This window comes from Pseudopodoces humilis, chromosome 1 (genome assembly GCF_049639895.1).
Source record: "Pseudopodoces humilis isolate 2021_Gansu_Grassland_sample_001 chromosome 1, ASM4963989v1, whole genome shotgun sequence".
Classification (NCBI taxonomy): domain Eukaryota; kingdom Metazoa; phylum Chordata; class Aves; order Passeriformes; family Paridae; genus Pseudopodoces; species Pseudopodoces humilis.
Genome location: NC_142200.1, coordinates 544,363 through 569,165, shown reverse-complemented (window position 1 = coordinate 569,165; position 24,803 = coordinate 544,363). Strand labels below are relative to the sequence as shown.

The following is a 24,803-nucleotide window of genomic DNA, read 5'->3' as shown; positions in this document are numbered from 1 at the left end:
CGTCCCAGGGTTTCAGAGATGGAAATTCCAAGGAATTTTGGGAATTTGGGGATTCAGAGGAGCCGGACGAGGCGTCCCAGGGTTTCAGAGATGGAAATTCCAAGGAATTTTGGGAATTCCGGGATTCAGAGGAGCCGGACGAGGCGTCCCAGGGTCAGGAATTCCTGGAAATTTTGGGAATTCCGGGATTCAGAGGAGCCGGACGAGGCGTCCCAGGGTTTCGGCCACCTTGATCCGCACGGAGGGGTCGGGATCCTTCAGGAGCAGCTTCAGGGCTGGAACGGCAGAGCAGGGATCGGGATCAGGATTGGGATCAGGATCAGGGTCGGGATCAGGATCAGGGTCGGGATCAGGATCAGGGTCGGGATCAGGGTCGGGATTGGGATCAGGATTGGGATCGGGATTTGGGTCAGGATCAGGGTCGGGATCAGGATCAGGGTCGGGATCGGGATCAGAGTCGGGATTGGGATTAGGGTCAGGATTGGGATCAGGATTGGGATCAGGATCAGGGTCGGATCAGGATCAGGGTCGGGATCAGGATCAGGGTCGGGATCAGGATCAGGGTCGGGATCGGGATCAGGGTCAGGATCGGGATCAGGGTCGGGATTGGGATCAGGATTGGGATCAGGATCAGGGTCGGATCAGGATCAGGGTCAGGATTGGGATCAGGATTGGGATCAGGATCAGGGTCGGGATTGGGATCAGGATCGGGATCAGGATCAGGGTCAGGATTGGGATCAGGATCGGGATCAGGATCAGGGTCAGGATTGGGATCAGGATCAGGATCAGGATCAGGGTCGGGATTGGGATTAGGGTCAGGATTGGGATCAGGATCAGGATCAGGATCAGGGTCGGGATTGGGATTAGGGTCAGGATTGGGATCAGGATTGGGATCAGGATCAGGGTCGGGATCAGGATCAGGGTCGGGATTGGGATCAGGATTGGGATCAGGATCAGGGTCGGGATCAGGATCAGGGTCAGGATTGGGATCAGGATTGGGATCAGGATCAGGGTCAGGATTGGGATCAGGATTGGGATCAGGATCAGGGTCGGGATCAGGATCAGGGTCAGGATTGGGATCAGGATTGGGATCAGGATCAGGGTGGGGATTGGGATCAGGATTGGGATCAGGATCAGGGTCGGGATCAGGATCAGGGTCGGGATTGGGATCAGGATTGGGATCAGGATCCTTCAGGAGCAACTTCAGGGCTGGAACGGCAGAGAAGGGATCGGGATCAGGATCGGGACCAGGACCGGGATTGGGATCGGGATCAAGATTGGGATCGGGATTGGGATCGGGATCAGGGTTGGGATTGGGATCGGAATCAGGATCAGGATCAGGATCGGGATTGGGATGAGGACCAGGATCAGGATCCAGATAAGGACCGGAATCAGGATCGGGATCAGGATTGGGATTGGGATTGGGATCTGGACCTGGACCAGGATCGGGATCAGGATCCAGATAAGGACCAGGATCAGCACTGGGATTGGGATTGGGATTGGGATTGGGATTGGGATTGGGATTGAGATTGGGACCAGGATCAGGATCAGGATCGGGATCAGGATCAGGATCAGGAACAGGATCGAGATTGGGATGATCTCAAAAAAATAAAAGGAAAAGCTCAGGATGATCCCAAAAAAATTGAAATTAAAGGTTTGGGATGATCCCAAAAAAACCTAAAATTAAAATAAAAGGCTCAGGATGATCCCAAAAAAAAGAAGAAAAAGGAAAAGCTCAGGACAATCCCAAAAAATTTAAAGGAAAAACTCAGGATGATCCCAAAAAATTAAAATAAAAGGCTCAGGATGATCCCAAAAAATCGAAACCAAAGGTTTGGGATGATCCCAAAAAAAAGGAAACGGCTCCGGACGATCCCAAAAAAAACTCCGAGAAAAAGTTTGGGATAATCCCCAAAAAAAATAAAAATTTGGGATAATCCCAAAAAAGCCCAAAATGAAAACCCGGAGCCGCTTTGATCCCGGGAATTTGGGCTCGGATCGGGAGCGAATCCCGAGGGATTTTTCCCATCCCCCTCCTTCACATTCCCAAAAAACCCTGGAGCAGCTCCCGGGATTTCATCCAAGGTTTTTTTTCCCTGTGTTTATCCCACATTCCTGGGGATTTTCCCTCATTTCCCGAGAGGATGGGATCCCCAAAAAAATTCCGGGAATTCCCAGCGGATTCCGAATCCGCCCCCGTTTCAGTTGGAATTTTTGGGGGTTTTTATTGGATGGAAAAAAAGGAATTTTTTTTTTTGCCCTTTTTTAGAGATTTTTTTCTTGGAAAGGTCTGGAATTTTCCGGGCTGGAATCCACGGGATGAGGTCAACGGAGAGAGAGGGGGGGAAAAAAAAAAAAGGGAAGGAAAAAATTCCTGAAATCCAGGAAAGTGACTTCATCCCAGGGCGAGGGATCCAAGAGGGCCCTTCCCGGGAGGCTCCGGAGGGAACAGCCGGAAAAAGGGAATTTTTTTATCCCAAAAAAGAGATTTTTTTTTTTCCTTAAAAACGGGGTTTTTTCCTTAAAAATGGAGTTTTCCTTAAAAAGGGTTTTTTCCCCCTTAAAAATGGGATTTTCCCCCCCCCAAAAAAGGGAATTTTTCCTTAAAAAAGTCATTCTTTTCCGTAAAAATTGTTCTTTTTTTTCCTTAAAAATGGGATTTTTTTTCCCCAAAAATGGGGTTTTTCCTTAAAAATGGGCTTTTTTTCCCTAAAAATGGGGGGGTTTCAATAAAAATGGGGGATTTCCCTAAAAATGGGATTTTTTTCCCTAAAAAAAGGGTTTTTTTTCCTTAAAAATGGGATTTTTTTTCCATAAAAATGGAGTTTTTCCTTAAAAAAAAGTTTTTTTCCCCCCCAAAACGGGGTTCTTTTCTTTAAAAAAGGTTTTTTTTCCTTAAAAATGGGATTTTTTTCCTTAAAAATGGGGTTTTTTCCCTAAAAATGGGATTTTTTTCCTTAAAATGGGATTTTTTTCCCCTAAAAAAAGGGGATTTTTCCCCTAAAAAATGGGGTATTTTTCCCTAAAAATGGGATTTTTTTCCTTAAAAATGGCCTTTTTCCCTAAAAATGGGATTTTTTACCTAAAAAAGGGGAATTTTTTCCTTAAAAATGGGGGGTTTTGCCTTAAAAATGGGATTTTTTCCTTAAAAAGGGATTTTTTTTCAGTAAAAAAAAGGTTTTTTCCTTAAAAATGGGGGTTTTTTTTCCTTAAAAAATAGGGGGGTTTCAATAAAAATGGGTTTTTTCCTTAAAAATGGGCTTTTTTTCCCTAAAAATGGGGTTTTTCCCTAAAAAGGGGATTTTTTCCTTAAAAATGGGGTGTTTTTTTCCTTAAAAAAGTGTTTTTTTCCATAAAAAATGGGGTTTTTCCTTAAAAATGGGCTTGTTTTCCCTAAAAAAAGGAGATTTTTTCCTTAAAAATGGGGGGGTTTCCATAAAAATGGGATTTTTTTCCCTAAGAAATGGTTTTTTTCCTTAAAAACAAGATTTTTTCCCTAAAAATGGGGTTTTATCCTTAAAAATGGGATTTTTTTCCCTAAAAATGTTTTTTTTTCCCAAAAAATGGGATTTTTCCCTTAAAATGGGGGGAGATTTCCCTAAAAATGGGATTATTTTCCCTAAAAATTGGGTTGTTTTCCCTAAAAAAATGGGAATATTTTCCCTAAAAATGGGGGTTTTCCTTAAAAACGGGCTTTTATCCCTAAAAATGGCGATTTTCCATAAAAATGGGGGTTCTTTCCATAAATAAAGGGTTTTTTTTCCATAAAAATCAGGATTTTTTTCATTAAAATGGGATTTTTCCTTAAAAAAGGATTTTTTTCCCTAAAAATGGGATTTTTCCCTAATTTTTTTTTTCCTTAAAATGGGATTTTTCCCAAAAAAATGAGAGGGTTGTCCATAAAAATGTTTTTTTTTCCATAAAAAAGGGATTTTTCCTCCAAAAATGGGGTTTTTTACCATAAAAATGTGGGGTTTTTCCATAAAAATGGGTGTTTTTCCCTAAAAAATGTGGCTTTTCCCTAAAAAAGTGTGTTTTTTCCCTAAAAATAAGGGCTTTTCCTTAAAAATGGGGATTTTTTTTCTCTAAAAATGGGATTTTTTTCCCCTAAAATTGAAAATTTTTCCCCTAAAAATGGAAATTATCCCCTAAAAATGTGGGATTTTCCCCCAGAATCGCACTTCAGATCCCAAAAAAGTCCCTCCAAACCTCGGGAATTTGGGAATTTTCTGGGAGATTTTGGGGATTTTTTTTTTATTTTTAGGAAATTTTAATGGGGATTTTTAGGGCATTTTTGGGGAGATTTTAAGGGTTTTTTTTTTTTTAATTTGGGGGAATTTTTGGGGATTTTTTTGGGAATTTTTTGGGAATTTTCCGTAATTTTGGGGATTTTTCGGGGGGTAATTCTTGGGAATTTTGGGGGGAATTTTTTCGGGAATTTTCCGTAATTTTGGGGATTTTTGGGGGGGTTGTAATTGTTGGGAATTTTGGGGGGAATTTTTGGGGATTTTTTTGAATTTTGGGGGGAATTTTGGGGGGAATTTTTTGGGATTTTTTTAGAATTTTTGGGGGAATTTTTGGGGAATTTTTTAGGAATTTTGGGGGGAATTTTGGGGGGAATTTTTCTGGAATTTTTGGAATTTTGGGGGGAATTTTTGGGGATTTTTTGGAATTTTGGGGGGAATATTTGGGGGAAATTTTTGGGGAATTTCTGGGAAATTTTGGGGGAATTTTTTTGAATTTTGGGGGAATTCTCAGGAATTTTTGGAAATTTTGGGGGGAAATTTTGGGGGATTTTTTGGGAATTTTTTGGGAATTTTTGGGAATTCCCACTCACCGGAGATGAGCTCGTCCAGGTCCAGCTGCTGCCCCTGCTCCTCGTCCACGTGGAGCACCAGGAATCCTGCCGGGAATTCCGGGATCAGGATCCGGAATATTCCCAAAAAAATTCCCAAAATTCACCCCAAACCCAGCCCGGATCCCGACCTGAATTATCCCAAAAATTCCCAAAGAATTCCCGAAGAATTCAATAAAAATTCACTAAAATTCCCAAAAAATTCCATAAAAATTCCACTACGATACAAAAAAATTCCCTTAAAATCCTCCCAAAATCCCCCCAAAATTCCCAAAAAATCCCCCCAAATTTCCGTAAAAACGCCCCAAAAAACACCCTAAAAATTCCTTAAAAACTCCCCAAAAAATCCCCCCCAAAAATCCCCAAAAATCAAAAAAAATCCCTAAAAAATTCCCTTAAAATCCCCAAAAAATCCCCCAGCCCTCCGAAAATTCCCAAAAAAGCCCCCAAAATTCCCCAAATAATTCCCAAAAATCCCCCCCAAAAATTCCCTTAAAGTAACCCAAAATTCCCCAAAAAATTCCCAAAAAAATCCCCCCAAAATCCCCCCCAAAATCCCAAAGAATTACCCCAAAATCACAAAAAAAAACCCCCCAAAAATCCCCAAAATTTCCAAAAAATCCCACAAAAATCCCAAAAATTCTGCCAAAATCCTCTAAAAAACCCCCCAAAACCCCCCAAAAATTCCCTTAAAATAATCCCAAAAATCCCCTAAAAACCCCCAAAAAATCCCCAAAAAATCTCCCAAAAAATCCCAAAAAAATTCCCTAAAAATCCCCCCAAAATTCCCCCCCAAAATCCCAAAGAATTCCCCCCAAAAAACCCCAAAAACACCCCCAAAAATCAAAAAAATCCCAAAAAATCCCCCCAAAATTCCCCAAAAATCCCCCAAAAAATCCCCCAAAAATCCCCAAAAATCCCCCAAAAAATCCCATTAAACTTTCCAAAAAAAATTTCCAAAAATTCCCCAAAAATTCCAAAAAAATCCCGGAAATTCCTCCAAAAAATCCCCCAAAATTTCCCCCAAAATCAAAAAAAATTTCCCAAAAAATTCCCCAAAAAAAATCCCCCAAAAAATCCCTAAAAATCCCCCAAAAAACTCCCCCCCCAAATCCCAAAAAAATCCCAAAAATTCCCCCCAAAATCCCAAAAAAATCCCCAAATAAATCCCAATAAAATTCCCCCCAAAAATCCCCCAAAATCAAAAAAAATTTCCCAAAAAATTCCCCAAAAAAATCCCCCAAAAAATCCCTAAAATCCCCCCAAAAACTCCCCCCCAAAATCTCCAAAAAATCCCAAAGAATTCCCCCCAAAATCCCAAAAAAATCCCCAAATAAATCCCAATAAAATTCCCCCCAAAAATCCCCCAAAAATCCCCAAAAAAATCCCAAAGAATTCCCCCAAAAATCCCCAAAAATCCCCAAAAAATCCCCAAAAAATCCCCCAAAAAATCCCATAAAAATTTCCAAAAACTTCCAAAAAATCCCAAAAAATTCCCAAAAAAATCCCCAAAAATCCCCAAAAAATTCCCCAAAAAATTCCCCAAAAAATTCAAAAAATCCCAAAAAAATCCCCCAAAAAATCCCCAAAAAATCCCCAAAAAATCCCCCAAAATTCCCATTAAAATTCCCATTCAATCCCCCCCGGAATTCCGTGGGAATTCCGGGAATTCCGGTACCGATGAACATGGCCGCCGCCGCCCGCAGCTCCCGCCAGGGGCTCCGGAAGTAGAGGAGGTTGGTGGAGACGAGACGGAGCAACAGCGACGGCTGCGAGCGGATCTGCCGGAAAATCGGGAATTCCGGGAATTCCAGGAATTCCGGGAATGTTTGGGAATATTTGGGAATGTTTGGGAATGTTGGGGGATTGAGATACTTGGGATAATGGGGATGTTGGAGACGTTATTTCAGATATGGGGGGATATTTGGGAATGTTGGGAGTTTTTTGGGAATGTTGGGAATGTTTGGGGGATTTTTTGGGAATGTTTGGGAATGCTGGGGATTTTTGGGAATGTTGAGGGATTTGGGATATTGAGGGATGGGGATATCGGGAATATTTGGGATATTGGGGGAATATTTGGGAATGTTTGGGAATGGTTGGGGGATATTTGGGAATGTTGGGGGATATTTGGGAATGTTTGGGGATTCTTGGGATGTGTGGGAATGTTTGGGAATGTTGGGAATGTTGGGAATGTTTGGGATATTCGGGATAATGGAGATTTGGGGCTTTCCCACATCCCCGCGGTGTCCCCACATCCCAAATTCCCGATATCCCAAATTCCCGATATCCCAAACTCCCGATATCCCAAACTCCTGATATCCCAAACTCCTGATATCTCAAATTCCCCGATATCCCAAATTCCCGATATCCCAAATTCCCGATATCCCAAATTCCCGATATCCCAAATTCCCGATATCCCAAATTCCCGATATCCCAAACTCCTGATATCCCAAATTCCCGATATCCCAAATTCCCGATATCCCAAATTCCCGATATCCCAAATTCCCGATATTCCAAATTCCCGATATCCCAAACTCCTGAAATCCCAAATTCCCGATATCTCAAATTCCCAACATCTCAAACTCCCAAATTCCCAAATCCCAACATCCCAAGATCCCAAATTCCCAAATATCCAAATTCCCAATATCCCAATATTCCAAATATCCCAAATATTCCAAATATCCCAAATATCCCAAATTCCCAATATCCCAAATATCCCAAATATCCCAATCCCAAATATCCCAAATTCCCAATGTCCCTAATTCCCAATATCCCAAAATCCCAATATCCCAAATTCCCAAATATCCCAAATTCCCAAATTCCCAATATCCCAAATTCCCAAATATCCCAAATATCCCAAATTCCCAAATTCCTGAATTCCTGAATTTCCGATATCACAAATATCCCAAATATCCCAAATCCCTGAATTTCCCAATATCCCAAATATCCCAAATTCCCAATATCCCAAATCCCTGAATTCCCGATATCCCAAATATCCCAAATGTCCCAACATTCCAAAGATCCCGAATTCCCGACATCCCGAATTCCCCGAGTTTCCCGGAATTCCGGGAATTCCCACCAGGAATTTGGAGGCGTGGTTGATGAACTCTCCGTAGTGCAGCCCCCGCTCTTCCCAAATATCCCAACATCCCAGATATCCCAAATCCCTGAATTCCCAATATCCCAAATTCCCAAATTCCCAAAATCCCAAATTCCCAAATATCCCAAATTCCCAAATTCCCAACATCCCAAATATCCCAATATCCCAAATCCCTGAATTCCCAACATCCCAAATCCCAAATATCCCGAATCCCTGAATTCCCAACATCCCAAATTCCCAAATTCCCAAATCCCTGAATTCCCAACATCCCAAATTCCCAAATTCCCAAATCCCTGAATTCCCAACATCCCAAATTCCCAAATTCCCAAATCCCTGAATTCCCAATATCCCAAATTCCCAAATTCCCAAATCCCTGAATTCCCAAATTCCCAAATCCCAAATATGCCAAACATCCCGAATCCCTGAATTCCCAATATCCCAAAGATCCCGACATCCCGAATTCCCGACATCCCGAATTCCCGATATCCCAAATATCCCAAAGATCCCAACATCCCAAATTCCCAATCCCAAATTCCCAACATCCCGACATCCCAACTTCCCGACATCCCGAATTCCCGACATCCCGACATCCCGAGTTTCCCGGAATTCCGGGAATTCCCACCAGGAATTTGGAGGCGTGGTTGATGAACTCTCCGTAGTGCAGCCCCCGCTCTTCCCAAATATCCCAATATCCCAAATATCCCAAATTCCTGAATTCCCAACATCCCAAATTCCCAAATTCCCAACATCCTGAATTCCCAAATATCCCAAAATCCCAAATATCCCAAATTCCTGAATTCCCAATATCCCAAATTCCCAAATTCCCAAATCCCTGAATTCCCAATATCCCAAATTCCCAAATCCCTGAATTCCCAAATTCCCAAATCCCAAATATCCCAAATTCCCAAATATCCCAAATTCCCAAATCCCTGAATTCCCAACATGCCAAATTCCCAATATCCCAAATTCCCGAATCCCTGAATTCCCGATATCCCAAAGATCCCGAATTCCCGAATTCCCGACATCCCGAATTCCCGATATCCCAAATATCCCAAATATCCCAAATCCCTGAATTCCCAAATTCCCAAATCCCAAATATGCCAAACATCCCGAATCCCTGAATTCCCAATATCCCAAAGATCCCGACATCCCGAATTCCCAATATCCCAAAGATCCCGACATCCCGAATTCCCGACATCCCGAATTCCCGATATCCCAAATATCCCAAAGATCCCAACATCCCAAATTCCCAATCCCAAATTCCCAACATCCCGACATCCCAACTTCCCGACATCCCGAATTCCCGACATCCCGACATCCCGAGTTTCCCGGAATTCCGGGAATTCCCACCAGGAATTTGGAGGCGTGGTTGATGAACTCTCCGTAGTGCAGCCCCCGCTCTTCCCAAATATCCCAAATTCCCAAATATCCCAAATTCCTGAATTCCTGAATTTCCGATATCCCAAATTCCCAAATTCCTGAATTCCCAATATCCCAAATTCCCAAATCCCAAAGATCCCAAATTCCCAAATATCCCAAATATCCCGAATCCCTGAATTCCCAATATCCCAAATTCCCAAATCCCTGAATTCCCAACATCCCAAATATCCCAAATTCCCAAATTCCTGAATTCCCAACATCCCAAATTCCCAAATTCCCAAAATCCTGAATTCCCAAATATCCCAATATCCCAAATTCCCAAATCCCTGAATTCCCAATATCCCAATATCCCAAATTCCCAAATCCCTGAATTCCCAATATCCCAAATTCCCAAATTCCCAAAATCCTGAATTCCCAAATATCCCAATATCCCAAATTCCCAAATCCCTGAATTCCCAATATCCCAAATTCCCAAATTCCCAAAATCCCGAATTCCCAAACATCCCGAATCCCTGAATTCCCAATATCCCAAAGATCCCGAATTCCCGAATTCCCGAGTTTCCCGACATCCCGAGTTTCCCGGAATTCCGGGAATTCCCACCAGGAATTTGGAGGCGTGGTTGATGAACTCTCCGTAGTGCAGCCCCCGCTCTTCCCAAATATCCCAAATTCCCAACATTCCCAAATCCCTGAATTCCCAACATCCCAAATATCCCAAATTCCTGAATTCCCAAAATCCCGAATTCCCAAATTCCCAAAATCCTGAATTCCCAAATATCCCAAAATCCCAAATTCCCAATATCCCAAATTCCCAAATTCCTGAATTCCCAACATCCCGAATTCCCAAATTCCCAAATCCCTGAATTCCCAGTATCCCAAATATCCCAAATCCTTGAATTCCCAGTATCCCAAATATCCCAACATCCCAAACATCCCGAATCCCTGAATTCCCGATATCCCAAAGATCCCGACATCCCGAATTCCCGATATCCCAAAGATCCTGACATCCCGAATTCCCGACATCCCGAATTCCCGATATCCCAAATATCCCAAAGATCCCAACATCCCAAATTCCCAATCCCAAATTCCCAACATCCCGACATCCCAACTTCCCGAATTCCCGAATTCCCGACATCCCGACATCCCGAGTTTCCCGGAATTCCGGGAATTCCCACCAGGAATTTGGAGGCGTGGTTGATGAACTCTCCGTAGTGCAGCCCCCGCTCTTCCCGCAGGAAATTCCCGAACATTTCCCGGAGCTCCTCGGATCCCAATCCCGGCGCGCACGACCTCAGAGCCAGCTTGGACGCCTGGGAGGGCAAAAAAAACCGGGAATTCTTCGGGAATTCTGGGAATTCTGGGGATTTCCTGAGAAAAATAGGGATTTTTTTTTAAAAAAAAAATGGGAATTCTGGGGATTTTCCTGGGAAAAACGGGGAATTTTCTGGGAAAAATAGGGAATTTTACCAAAAAAAAAGGGAATTCTGGGAATTTTGGGAATTTCCTGGGAAAAGCGAGGAATTTTCTGGGGAAACGGGGAATTTTTTGGGGAAAATAGGGAATTTTACAAAAAAAACCATGGAATTCTGGGAATTTTCCAGGGAAAAATGGGGAATTTTTTTTAAAAAAGGGAATTCTTTGGGAATTCTGGGAATTTTCCTGGGAAAAATGGGGAATTTTACAAAAAAACTGGGAATTCTGAGAATTTTCCCAGGAAAAATGAGGAATTTTACTAAAAAAAAATGGGAATTCCTCAGGAATTCTGGGAATTTTCCTGGGAAAACAGGGAATTTTACAAAAAATCCTGGGAATTTTCCTGGGAAAAATGGGGAATTTTACCAAAAAAATGGGAATTCTTTGAGAATCCTGGAAATTTTCCTGGAAAAAATGGGGATTTTTTTCAAAAAATCCCAGAATTCTGGGAATTTTCCCAGGAAAAATGAGGAATTTTACTAAAAAAAATGGGAATTCCTTGGGAATTCTGGGAATTTTCCTAGGAAAAACGGGGTATTTAAAAAAAAAACAACTCGGGAATTTTGGAATTCTGGGAATTCTGGGAATCCTGGGAATTCTGGGAATCCTGGGAATGGCAATTCTGGGATTTGAGGTTGGAATTTTGGGATTTGGGGTTGGGAATCCCAGGAATTTCAGGATTTGGGGTCAAAAATTCCGGGATTTGGGGTCAGGAATTCCAGGAATTTTGGGATTGTGGGTGGGAATTCTGGGATTTGGGGTCGGGAATTCCAGGAATTTCAGGATTTTGGGTCAGGAATTCCAGGAATTTCAGGATTTTGGGTGGGAATTTCGGGATTTTGGGTGGGGAATTTCAGGATTTTGGGTCGGGAATTCCGGGAATTTTGGGATTTTGGGTGGGAATTCCAGGATCTTGGGTGGGAATTTTGGGATTTTGGGTGGGATTTTTGGGATTTTGGGTGGGAATCCCGGGATTTTGGGTGGGAATTTTGGGATCTTGGGTGGGAATTCCGGGATTTTGGGTGGGAATTCCGGGATTTTGGTTGGGCACTCCAGGAGTTTGGGTGGGAATTTTGGGATTTTGGGTGGGAACTCCGGGATTTTGGGTGGGAATTCCGGGATTTTGGGTGGGAATTCCGGGATTTTGGGTGGGAATTTTGGGATTTTGGGTGGGAATTCCAGGATCTTGGGTGGGAATTTCAGGATTTTGGGTGGGAATTCCAGGATCTTGGGTGGGAATTTTGGGATTTTGGGTGGGAATTTTGGGATTTTGGGTGGGAATTCCGGGATTTTGGGTGGGAATTTTGGGATTTTGGGTGGGAATTTTGGGATTTTGAGTGGGAATTTTGGGATTTTGGGTGGGAATTTTGGGATTTTGGGTGGGAATTCCGGGATTTTGGGTGGGAATTCTGGGATTTTGGGTGGGAATTCCGGGATTTTGGGTGGGAATTTCAGGATTTTGGGTGGGAATTTTGGGATTTTGGGTGGGAATTTTGGGATTTTGGGTGGGAATTCCGGGATTTTGGGTGGGAATTTCGGGATTTTGGGTGGGGAATTTCAGGATTTTGGGTCGGGAATTCTGGGAATTTTGGGATTTTGGGTGGGAATTTTGGGATTTTGGGTGGGAATTCCGGGATTTTGGGTGGGAATTCCGGGATTTTGGGTGGGAATTCCGTGATTTTGGGTGGGAATTCCGGGATTTTGGGTGGGAATTCCGGGATTTTGGGTGGGAATTCTGGGATTTTGGGTGGGAATTCCGGGATTTTGGGTGGGAATTCCGTGATTTTGGGTGGGAATTCCGGGATTTTGGGTGGGAATTCCATGATTTTCCCTGGAATTCCGGGATTTTCCCACCTTGACGACGTCGGGCTGGGGGTCCTGCAGGTGCAGCAGGAGCGGGACGAGGCTGTTGAGGATCTGATCCCGGAAAAGTTGGGAATGGGAGGAGCGGGAGAGGTTCCCGAAGAGGAGGATGGAGCAGCGCCGCAGCTCCCGCCGCTCCTGGAGCCGGAAAAACGGGAAAAACGGGAAAATCCCGGGATTTGGGAGGCGGGAATTCCCAAATCTGATCCCAAATCCCGTCACAGATCCCAAATCTGATCCCAAATCCCCTCCTGTGATCCCAGATTCCATCCTCTAATCCCAAATTCCATTCCCTGATCCCAAATCCCCATTTCCCGATCCCAAATTCCCTCCTCTGATCCCAAATCCGATCCCAAATCCCCTCACAAATCCCAAATCTGATCCCAAATTCCCTCCTCTGATCCCAAATCTGATCCCGAATCCCGTCACAAATCCCAAATCTGATCCCAAATTCTGAATCTGATCCCAAATCTGATCCCAAATCCTCTCACAAATCCCAAATCTGATCCCAAATTCTGAATCTGATCCCAAATCTGATCCCAAATCCCGTCACAGATCCCAAATCTGATCCCAAATTCTGAATCTGATCCCAAATCTGATCCCAAATCCCGTCACAGATCCCAAATCTGATCCCAAATTCTGAATCTGATCCCAAATCTGATCCCGAATCCCGTCACAAAATCCAAATCTGATCCCAAATTCCATCCCCTGATCCCAAATCCCAAATCTGATCCCAAATTCTGAATCTGATCCCAAATCTGATCCCGAATCCCGTCACAAATCCCAAATCTGATCCCAAATTCCCTCCTCTGATCCCAAATCTGATCCCAAATCCCCTCACAAATCCCAAATCTGATCCCAAATTCCCTCCTCTGATCCCAAATCTGATCCCGAATCCCCTCACAAATCCCAAATCTGATCCCAAATTCTGAATCTGATCCCAAATCTGATCCCGAATCCCGTCACAAAATCCAAATCTGATCCCAAATTCCATCCCCTGATCCCAAATTCCAAATCTGATCCCAAGTGTGATCCCAAATCCCCTCTTGTGATCCCAAATCCCATTCCGTGTTCCCAAACCTGATCCCAAATCCCAAATCCGATCCCAAATCCCAAATCCGATCCCAAAACTCCTCCCCTGATCCCAAATCCCATTCCTTGATCCCAAATCCCAAATCTGGTCCCAAATCCCATTCCCTGATCTCAAATCTGTTCCCAAATCCCCTCCTGTGATCCCAAATCCCACAATTCCAGTGGGAAAATTCCAATGGGAAAAATTCCAATGGGAAAAATTCCAATGGAAAATTCCAAGGGGAAAATTCCAGTGGGAAAATTCCAATGGGAAAAATTCCAAGGGGAAAATTTCAATGGGAAAATTTCAATGGGAAAATTTCAATGGGAAAAATTACAATGGAAAATTCCAAGGGGAAAATTCCAATGGGAAAATTCCAATGGGAAAATTCCAAGGGGAAAATTCCAGTGGGAAAATCCCAATGGAAAATTCCAACAGGGAAAATTCCAGTGGGAAAATTCCAACAGAGAAAATCCCAGTGGGAAAATTCCAAGGGGAAAAAAATTCCAATGGGAAAAATTCCAATGGGAAAATTCCAACAGGGAAAATTCCAATGGGAAAATCCCAAGGGGAAAATTCCAACAAAAAATTCCAATGGGAAAATTCCAATGGGAAAAATTCCAATGGGAAAATTTCAATGGAAAAATTCCAAGGGGAAAAATTTCCAATGGGAAAATTTCAATGGGAAAATTCCAACGGGGAAAATTCCAGTGGGAAAATTCGAATGGAAAATTCCAAGGGGAGAATTCCAGTGGGAAAATTCCAAGGGAAAAATTCCAGTGGGAAAATTCCAATGGGAAAATCCCAAGGGGAAAAAAATTCCAACAAAAAAATTCCAGTGGGAAAATTAAAATGGGAAAATTCCAATGGGAAAAATTTCCAAGGGGAAAAATTTCCAAGGGGAAAATTCCAACAGAGAGAAAATTCCAAGGGGAAAATTCCAGTGGGAAAATTTCAATGGAAAAATTCCAATGGGAAAATTCCAATGGGAAAATTTCAATGGAAAAATTCCAAGGGGAAAATTCCAGTGGGAAAATCCCAAGGGGAAAATTCCAACAAAAAATTCCAGTGGGAAAAATTCCAATGGGAAAAATTCCAATGGGAAAATTCCAATGGGAAAAATTCCAATGGGAAAATTTCAATGGAAAAATTCCAAGGGGAAAATTCCAGTGGGAAAATCCCAATGGGAAAATTCCAAGGGGAAAATTCCAATGGGAAAAATTCCAATGGGAAAAATTCCAATGGGAAAAATTCCAATGGGAAAATTCCAACGGGAAAAATTCCAATGGAAAATTCCAATGAAAAATTCCAAGGGGAGAATTCCAAGGGGAAAATTCCAAGGGGAAAATTCCAAGGGGAGAATCCCATAGGGGAGAATCCCATAGGGGAGAATTCCAGCGGGAAAATTCCCAGATTTCCCGGGAATTCCCGGGAAAAGCTCACGCTGTCGAAGAAGGGCCGGATGCGGACGGCGACGCGGAGCAGCTCCGAGCGCTCGTCGCGCTCCTCCAGGTGCTCCAGGATTTTGGGAATTCCTTCCATGGATTCCAGAGCCAGGAGATTGTCGGGATCGTCGCGGTCGTCCAGCCCCGCCACCAGGGACCCCAAAATCCGGGAAGCGTGCGCACGGAGCTGCCGGGAAAAACCCCAAAAAAACGGGATGGGGGAAGGGATTGCGGGAATTCTGAGCGGGAATTCGGGAATTCGGGAATTCGGGAGGGAATTTTGGGGATTCGGGAGGGAATTTTGGGGATTTGGCAGGGAATTTTGGGGATTCAGGAGGGAATTTTGGGAATTTGGGAGGGAATTTTGGGGATTTTGGGGATTCGGGAGGGAATTTTGGGAATTCGGGAGGGAATTTTGGGAATTTTGAGAATTCAGGAGGGATTTTTGGGAATTTTGAGAATGGGGGAGGGAATTTTGGGAATTCTGAGTGGGAATTTTGGGAATTCGGGAGGGAATTTTGGGAATTTCGGGAATTCAGGAGGGAATTTTGGTGATTTGGGAGGGAATTTTGGGAATTTCGAGAATTCAGGAGGGAATTTTGGGGATTCGGGAGGGAATTTTGGGGATTCGGGAGGGAATTTTGGGAATTTCGAGAATTCAGGAGGGAATTTTGGGGATTTTGGGTGGGAATTTTGGGAATTTCGGGAATTCAGGAGGGAATTTTGGGGATTTTGAGAATTCAGGAGGGAATTTTGGGGATTTTGGGGATTCAGGAGGGAATTTTGGGAATTCTGGGTGGGAATTTTGGGGATTTTGGGGGTTCAGGAGGGAAGTTTGGGAATTCTGGGTGGGGATTTTGGGAATGCTGAGCGGGAATTTTGGGAATTTTGGGAATCCGGGGTGGGAATTTGGGGGACTTTGAGAATTCAGGAGGGAATTCTGGGGATTTTGGGGATACATGAGGGAATTTTGGGAATTTGATGGGAATTTTGGGAATGTTGAGCGGGAATTTTGGGAATTTGGCAATTTGGGTGGGAATTTTGGGAACTTTGGGAATTATGGGTAAGAATTCTGGGAATTCTGAGCGGGAATTTTGGGAATTCTGGGTGGGAATTTTGGGAATTCGGGAGGGAATTTTGGGGATTTTGGGGATTCAGGAGGGAATTTTGGGGATTCTGGGTGGAAATTTTAGGAATTTGAGTGGGAATTTTGGGAATTTGAGTGGGAATTCTGGGAATTCTGGGTGGGAATTTTGGGAATTCAGGAGGGAATTTTGGGAATTTTGGGAATTCAGGAGGGAATTTTTGGAACTTTGAATTCCAGGGAATTCCAACCTTTCCCTCTGGAAACAAGAATCCAATCCCAGGAATTTTCCAGGGGAAAAACAACGGGAACATCAAAATTCCAATAAAAAAAAACCGGGAATGGCGTCAACGAATGAATTAATTAAGGATTCATTAAAGGAAATTCGGGAATCTGAGAAATTCCCAAGGGGAATTCCCAAGCTGGGAATTTCGGGAACGATCCCATTCCCAAACCCGGGAAGAACATCCCAGAAAAACGGAAATCCCGGGATTTTTCCGGGATTTTTTTTTGCATCCCTTCCCACCTTTTCCGGCGATCCCGAAGCCGCGTTCCCGAGGCCTCGGAGCGCCAGGATCCGCACGAGGACCGAGGGATCCTTTTCCAGAGGCCTCAGAGATTCCAGGATCGGCTCCAGAAGGATCAGGTCGGTCACCACCCTGTGGGACAGCAGCTGGAAAAACGGGAAAAAAAAAAAATCGGGATACGCCCGGGAAAAAAAAATTCCCCCGGGATCAAAGAATTCCAAGGGAATTATTCCCGGGGAAAAAACGGGATCGGGAGAATTCGGGGGTTTTTGGGAATGGGATTTTCCCTCCATCCCGAGGAGCTGGTGGGAATTGTTTGGCCTCATGGAAAGGGTTGGAGGGTCGGGAATTGAGGGATCCGGGAAAAAGCGGGAATTCGGGATGGGGTTGGGATGGAGGGAGGGATCCGTGGATGGAGGGATGGGATGGATCCATGGATGGAGGGATGGGATGGATCCGTGGAGGGATGGGATGGATCCGTGGATGGAGGGATGGGATGGATCCGTGGATGGAGGGATGGGATGGATCCGTGGGATGGAGGGATGGGATGGATCCGTGGGATGGAGGGATGGGATGGATCCATGGAGGGATGGGATGGATCCATGGATGGAGGGATGGGATGGATCCATGGATGGAGGGATGGGATGGATCCGTGGGATGGAGGGATGGGATGGATCCATGGATGGAGGGATGGATCCGTGGGATGGAGGGATGGGATGGATCCATGGATGGAGGGATGGATCCGTGGGATGGAGGGATGGGATGGATCCGTGGAGGGATGGGATGGATCCATGGATGGAGGGATGGATCCGTGGGATGGAGGGATGGGATGGATCCGTGGAGGGATGGGATGGATCCATGGATGGAGGGATGGATCCGTGGGATGGAGGGATGGGATGGATCCGTGGAGGGATGGGATGGATCCATGGATGGAGGGATGGGATGGATCCGTGGATGGAGAGATGGGATGGAGCCATGGAGGGATGGGATGGATCCATGGATGGAGGGATGGGATGGATCCATGGATGGATGGATGTGATGGATCCGTGGATGGATCCATGGATGAATGGAGAGATCCATGGGATGGAGGGATGGATCCATGGATGGAGAGATCCATGGACGGATGATGGATCCATGGATGGAGGGATGGGATGGATCCATGGGATGAAGGACAGATGGATCCATGGATCCATGGATGGAGGGAGGGATCCGTGGATTGATCCATGGATGGAGAGATCCATGGACGGATGATGGATCCATGGATGGAGGGATGGGATGGATCCATGGGATGAAGGACAGATGGATCCATGCATCCATGGATGGAGGGAGGGATCCGTGGATTGATCCATGGATGGATTCATGGATGGAAAGATGGATCCATGGATGGATGGATGGGATGGATCCATGGATGGATTCATGGATGGAAAGATGGATCCATGGATGGAGGGATCTGTGGAGGGATCCATGGGATGGATCCATGGATGGAGGGATGGGATGGATCCATGGGATGAAGGACAGATGGATCCATGGATCCATGGATGGAGGGAGGGATCCGTGGATGGATCCATGGATGAATGGAGAGATCCATGGGATGGAGGGATGGATCCATGGATGGAGAGATCCATGGACGGATGATGGATCCATGGATGGAGGGATGGGATGGATCCATGGGATGAAGGACAGATGGATCCATGGATCCATGGATGGAGGGAGGGATCCGTGGATTGATCCATGGATGGAGAGATCCATGGACGGATGATGGATCCATGGATGGAGGGATGGGATGGATCCATGGGATGAAGGACAGATGGATCCATGCATCCATGGATGGAGGGAGGGATCCGTGGATTGATCCATGGATGGATTCATGGATGGAAAGATGGATCCATGGATGGATGGATGGGATGGATCCATGGATGGATTCATGGATGGAAAGATGGATCCATGGATGGAGGGATCTGTGGAGGGATCCATGGGATGGATCCATGGATGGAGGGATGGGATGGATCCATGGGATGAAGGACAGATGGATCCATGGATCCATGGATGGAGGGAGGGATCCGTGGATGGATCCATGGATCCATGGATGGATAAATCCATGGATGGACAGATCCATGGATGGAAGGATGGATCCACAGGATGGATCCATGGAAGGACAGATGGATCCATGGATGGATCATGGATCCATGGATCCATGGATGGAGAAATGGGATGGATCCATAGATGGATGGATGAAGGATGGATGGATCCATGGATGGATGGAGAGATCCATGGGATGGATCCATGGATCCATGGATGGATAAATCCATGGATGGATGATGGATCCATGGATGGATAAATCCATGGATGGAAGGATGGATCCATGGAAAGACAGATGGATCCATGGAAAGACAGATGGATCCAGAGGATGGATCCATGGATCCATGGATGGAGGAATGGATCCATGGACAGATCCATGGATGGACAGACAGATGGACGGATGGATGGATCCGTGGGATGGATCCATGGATGGAGGAATGGATCCATGGACAGATCCATGGATGGACGGATGGATGGATCCATGGATGGATCCATGGATGGATCCATGGAAGGACATGTGGATCCACAGGATGGATCCATGGATTCAGGGATGGATTCATGGACGGATCCATGGATGGAAGAATGGATCCATGGAAAGACAGAGGAATCCATGAATGGATGGAGGGATCCGTGGATGGATCCATGGGATGGATCCATGGAATGACGGAGGGATCCATGGATAGACAGATGAAGAATGGACAGATCCATGGGATGAATCCATGGACAGATCCATGGATGGATGAAAGAATCCATGGAAGAATGGATCCAAAGATGGATCAATGGGCCGGATCCATGGATGGATGAAAGAATCCATGGAAGAATGGATCCAAAGATGGATCAATGGGCCGGATCCATGGATGGATGAAAGATGGACGGATTCATGGATGGATGGAGGAATCCATGGAAGGAGGAATGGATCCACAGGATGGATCCATGGATGGACAGATGGATCCATGGACAGATCCACGGATGGATGGATGAATGACGGATCCAGAGATCCATGGGATGGATCCGTGGATGAATGGAGGGATGGATCCATGGAATGGATGGAGAGAGGGAGGGATGGATCCACGGACAGATGGACAGATCCATGAATGGATCCACAGGATGGATCCATGGAAAGATCCACGGAAGGAGGGATGAAAGACGGACAGATCCATGGAAGAATCCACGGAACGACGACGGATCCATGGGATGATCCCACAGATGGATGGACGGATCCATGGATGGATGAAGGGATCCATGCGATGCATCCATGGATCCACAGCCAGATCCACTAATCCCCGGGCAGATCCCTTCAGGAACAGCTCCCAGGAGGATCCCAAATTCCCGCCCATCCCAACATTCCCGGAATTCCGGCTCACCTCGGCCAGGAAGGCGGTGCTGGTCACCCTCTGGCACTCGAAGACGCTTCCCAGGATCGGGATGAGGCTCCGGACGATCGGAGGGAGACGAGGTCCCATGAGCCGAGCCATGGCCCTGGGCGGGAACAGAGATCAGAACGGCGGGAATCGGATCGGGAATGGCGGGAATGGGCTCGGGAATGGCGGGAAATGATCCGGGAATGGCGTGAATCGATCCGGGAATGGCGGGAATGGGCTCGGGAATGGCGGGAATGGGCTTGGGAATGGCGGGAATCAATCCGGGAATGGCGGGAATTAGCCCGGGAATGGCGGGAATTAGCCCGGGAATGGCGGGAATTGGCCCGGGAACGACGGGAATTGACTCGGGAATGGCGGGAATCGGATCGGGAATGGCGGGAATGGGCTCGGGAATGGCGGGAATGGGCTTGGGAATGGCGGGAATCGATCCGGGGAATGGCGGGAATCGATCCGGGAATGGCGGGAATGGGCTCGGGAATGGCGGGAATGGGCTCGGGCATGGCGGGAATCGATCCGGGAATGGCGGGAATCGATCCGGGAATGGCGGGAATGGGCTCGGGCATGGCGGGAATCGATCCGGGAATGGCGGGAATGGGCTCGGGAATGGCGGGAATGGGCTTGGGAATGGCGGGAATCGATCCGGGAATGGCGGGAATGGGCTCGGGAATGGCGGGAATGGGCTTGGGAATGGCGGGAATCGATCCGGGAATGGCGGGAATCGATCCGGGAATGGCGGGAATTAGCCCGGGAATGGCGGGAATGGGCTCGGGCATGGCGGGAATCGATCCGGGAATGGCGGGAATGGGCTCGGGCATGGCGGGAATCGATCCGGGAATGGCGGGAATTAGCCCGGGAATGGCGGGAATTAGCCCGGGAATGGCGGGAATGGGCTCAGGAATGGCGGGAATTGGCCCGGGAATGGCGGGAATGGGCTCGGGAATGGTGGGAATGGGCTCGGGAATGGCGGGAATGGGCCCGGGAATGGCGGGAATTGGCCCGGGAATGGTGGGAATGGGCTCGGGAATGGCGGGAATTGACTCGGGAATGGCGGGAATCGGCCCGGGAATTATCCCAGAAATCATCCCAGGAATCATCCTGGGAATCCCGGAAATGATCCCTGAAATTATCTTGGGAATCATCCCGGTAATCAGCCTTGGAATGATCCCTGAAATCATCCCAGAAATCCCTGAAATCATCCCAGGAATCCCAGAAATCATCGCAGAAATCCTGGAATTCCTTTAAGAATTCCCAAAATCCCACCCTCACAATCCCAGAATTCCTTTGGGAATTCCCAAATCTCAGAATTCCTTCAGGAAATTCCCAAATCCCACCCTCAAAATCCCAGAATTCCTTTGGGAATTCCCAAATCCCATCCACAAAATCCCAGAATTCCTTCAGGAATTCCCCAAAATCCCAGAATTCTCCCCCAAATCCCGGAATTCCGTACCCTGCCAGGAGAGCGATTCCCTCGTGGTGCCGCTCGGGAATTCCCATCAATTCCCAACCTCCGGAATTCCCAACTTCCCGCACGACCTCGGAGCCGCCGGCCCGGACCAGAGCGGCCTGAAGGGTGCTCACGGCGTAGCTGGAAAATCCGGGAATGGGATCGGGATTGGGATTGGATTTGGGATTGGGATCGGGGTTTGGGATTGGATTTGGGATTGGGGATTTGGGATTGGATTTGGGATTGGATTTGGGGTTGGGGTTGGGATTGGGATTGGGATCGGGGTTTGGGATTGGATTTGGGATTGGGATCGGGGATCGGGGATTGGATTTGGGATTGGGATCGGGGATTGGGATTGGATTTGGGATTGGGATCGGGGATTGGGATTGGATTTGGGATTGGGATCGGGGTTTGGGATTGGATTTGGGATTGGGATCGGGGTTTGGGATTGGGGATTTGGGATTGGGGATTTGGGATTGGATTTGGGATTGGGGATTTGGGATTTGGGATTTGGGGATTTGGGATTGGGGATTTGGGATTGGATTTGGGGTTGGGGTTGGGATTGGGATTGGATTTGGGAATTGGCATTGGATTTGGGGTTGGATTTGGGATTGGATTTGGGGTTGGATTTGGGATTGGATTTGGGATTTCCCAGCCGGAACCAGAGCGGCCTGAAGGGTGCTCACGGCGTAGCTGGAAAATCCGGGAATGGGATCGGGATTGGGATTGGGGGTTGGGGATTTGGGATTGGATTTGGGGTTGGATTTGGGATTGGGATCGAGATTTAGGATTGGATTTGGGATTTCCCGACCAGAACCAGAGCAGCCTGAAGGGTGCTCATGGCACAGCTGGAAAATCCGGGAATGGGATCGGGATCGGGATTGGGATTGGGGATTTGGGATTGGATTTGGGATTTGGGAGTGGGATTGGATTTGGGATGGGATTGGATTTGGGATTGGATTTGGGATTGGGATCAGGATTTGGGATTGAATTTGAGATTGGATTTGGGATTTCCCGGCCCGAACCAGAGCGGCCTGAACGGTGCTCATGGCACAGCTGGAAAATCCGGGAATGGGATCTGGGGTTGGGATTGGATTTGGGATTGGGACTGGATTCGGGATTGGGATCGGGATTTGGGATTGGATTTGGGATTGGATTTGGGATTTCCTGGCCTGAACCAGAGCGGCCTGAAGGGTGGCCACGGCACAGCTGGAAAATCCGGGAATGGGATCGGGATTCGGGATTGGATCTGGGATTTGGGATGGGATTTGGGATTGGGGCTGGCATTTGGGTTGGAATTGGCGTTGGGATAGGGGCTGGTGTTGGGATGGGATTCAGGATTGGGTTTGAGGTTGGATTGGGAATTGGATTTAGGATTGGGCTTGGATTTGGGTTTGGGATCAGGATTGGATTCGGGATTGGATCTGGGATTGGGTCTGGGATTCGATCCAGGATTTGGCCTGGGACTGTATTCGGGACCGGATTTGGGATTGGCTCCGGAATTGGATCCAGGATTTGGTCTGGGACTGGATCCAGGATTGGCTCCAGGATCGGATCCAGGACTGGATTCAGGATTGGATTCGGGATTGGATTTGGGACTGGATCCGGGACTGGATCCGGGACTGGATTCGGAATTGGCTCCATAACCGGATTCCGGATTGGATTCAGGATTGGATCCAGGATTGGCTCCGGAATTGGTTCCAGGACAGGATCCGGGACTGCATCCAGGATTGGATTCAGGATTGGGTCTGGAATTCGAACCAGGATTTGGTCCGGGACTGGATCCAGGACCGGATCTGGGATTAGGTCCAGGATTGGGTCCAGGACTGGATTCGGGATTGGATCCGGGACCGGATCCAGGATTGGGTCTGGAATTGGGTCCAGGATTGGGTCCAGGACTGGATTCAGGATTGGATCCGGGGCCGGATCCAGGATTGGGTCTGGAATTGGGTCCAGGATTGGGTCCAGGACTGGATTTGGGACTAGATCTGGGGCTGGATTCGGAATTGGCTCCAGGACCAGATTTCGGATTGGATTCAGGACCGGATCCGGGATTGGATTTGGGATTGGATTCAGGATTGGGTCTGGAATTGGATCCAGGACTGGATTCAGGATTGGATTCGGGATTGGATCGAGATTGGGTCCAGAATTGGCTCCAGGACCGGCTCCAGGACCGGATTCCGGATTGGATTCGGGATTGGGTCCGGAATTGGCTCCAGGACTGGATTTGGGACTGGATCCGGGACTGGGTCCGGAATTGGCTCCAGGACCGGCTCCAGGACCGGATTCCGGATTGGATTCGGGATTGGATCGGGATTGGGTCCGGAATTGGCCCCAGGACCGGCTCCAGGACCGGATTCCGGATTGGATTCGGGATTGGATCGAGATTGGGTCCAGAATTGGCTCTAGGACCGGCTCCAGGATCAGATTCCGGATTGGATTCGGGATTGGATTGGGATTGGGTCCGGAATTGGCTCCAGGACCGGCTCCAGGACCGGATTCCGGATTGGATTCGGGATTGGATGGAGATTGGGTCCGGAATTGGCTCCAGGACCGGCTCCAGGACCGGATTCCGGATTGGATTCGGGATTGGATTGGGATTTGGTCCGGAATTGGCTCCAGGACCGGCTCCAGGATCAGATTCCGGCTCGCCCCCATCTCCATTCCGGAGGGAATTCCGCTCCCGGAGCCGTCCCGGCTCACCCGGAACGAGAAAAAAAATTCCGAGACAAAAAAAAACCATCCCAGACACAAAAAAAAAACCGGGAAAAGGAAAGAAAAAACCTCCGGAGCTACTGGAAAGAATTTTTTTTCCACGGAATGAAAGATTTATGGGGCTGGGATTGTTTTGCCGCCAGAGAAACATCTGGAAAAGATCCGTTATCCCGTCAAAACACCGGGAAGAGGAGCCAGGAATAAATCCCGGCTGTCGGATCCCGCACACGAAGGAAATCCGGGATTCGGGATTTTCCCGTCGGGATTTCTCCCGTTCCCGCTGGAATTTTTTTTGGCGGTTGGAGAATTTCCAGGATTTGGGGATGGTCGGGAAATTTTGGGGATGGATCCAAAGCGAGGGGAAAATGTGGGAGTTTTCCAGGG

At 46.9% G+C, this 24,803-nt stretch overlaps 1 protein-coding gene across 1 annotated transcript; it reads right to left on the bottom strand.

Annotated features, from left to right (window-relative positions):
* Positions 1–6: 6 nt before the first annotated feature.
* LOC106629002 (maestro heat-like repeat-containing protein family member 1) lies at positions 7–23,447 on the bottom strand. The gene is made up of 9 exons (XM_088061408.1): positions 21,708–23,447; positions 20,243–20,357; positions 16,799–16,945; positions 15,187–15,375; positions 12,663–12,809; positions 10,511–10,645; positions 6,534–6,636; positions 4,838–4,903; positions 7–275 (listed from the first exon to the last, which is right to left on the bottom strand). The coding sequence occupies exons 1-9, from the start codon at positions 22,751–22,753 to the stop codon at positions 190–192; spliced, it is 2,034 nt and encodes a 677-aa protein (XP_087917534.1). The 5' UTR covers positions 22,754–23,447; the 3' UTR covers positions 7–189.
* Positions 23,448–24,803: the final 1,356 nt, after the last annotated feature.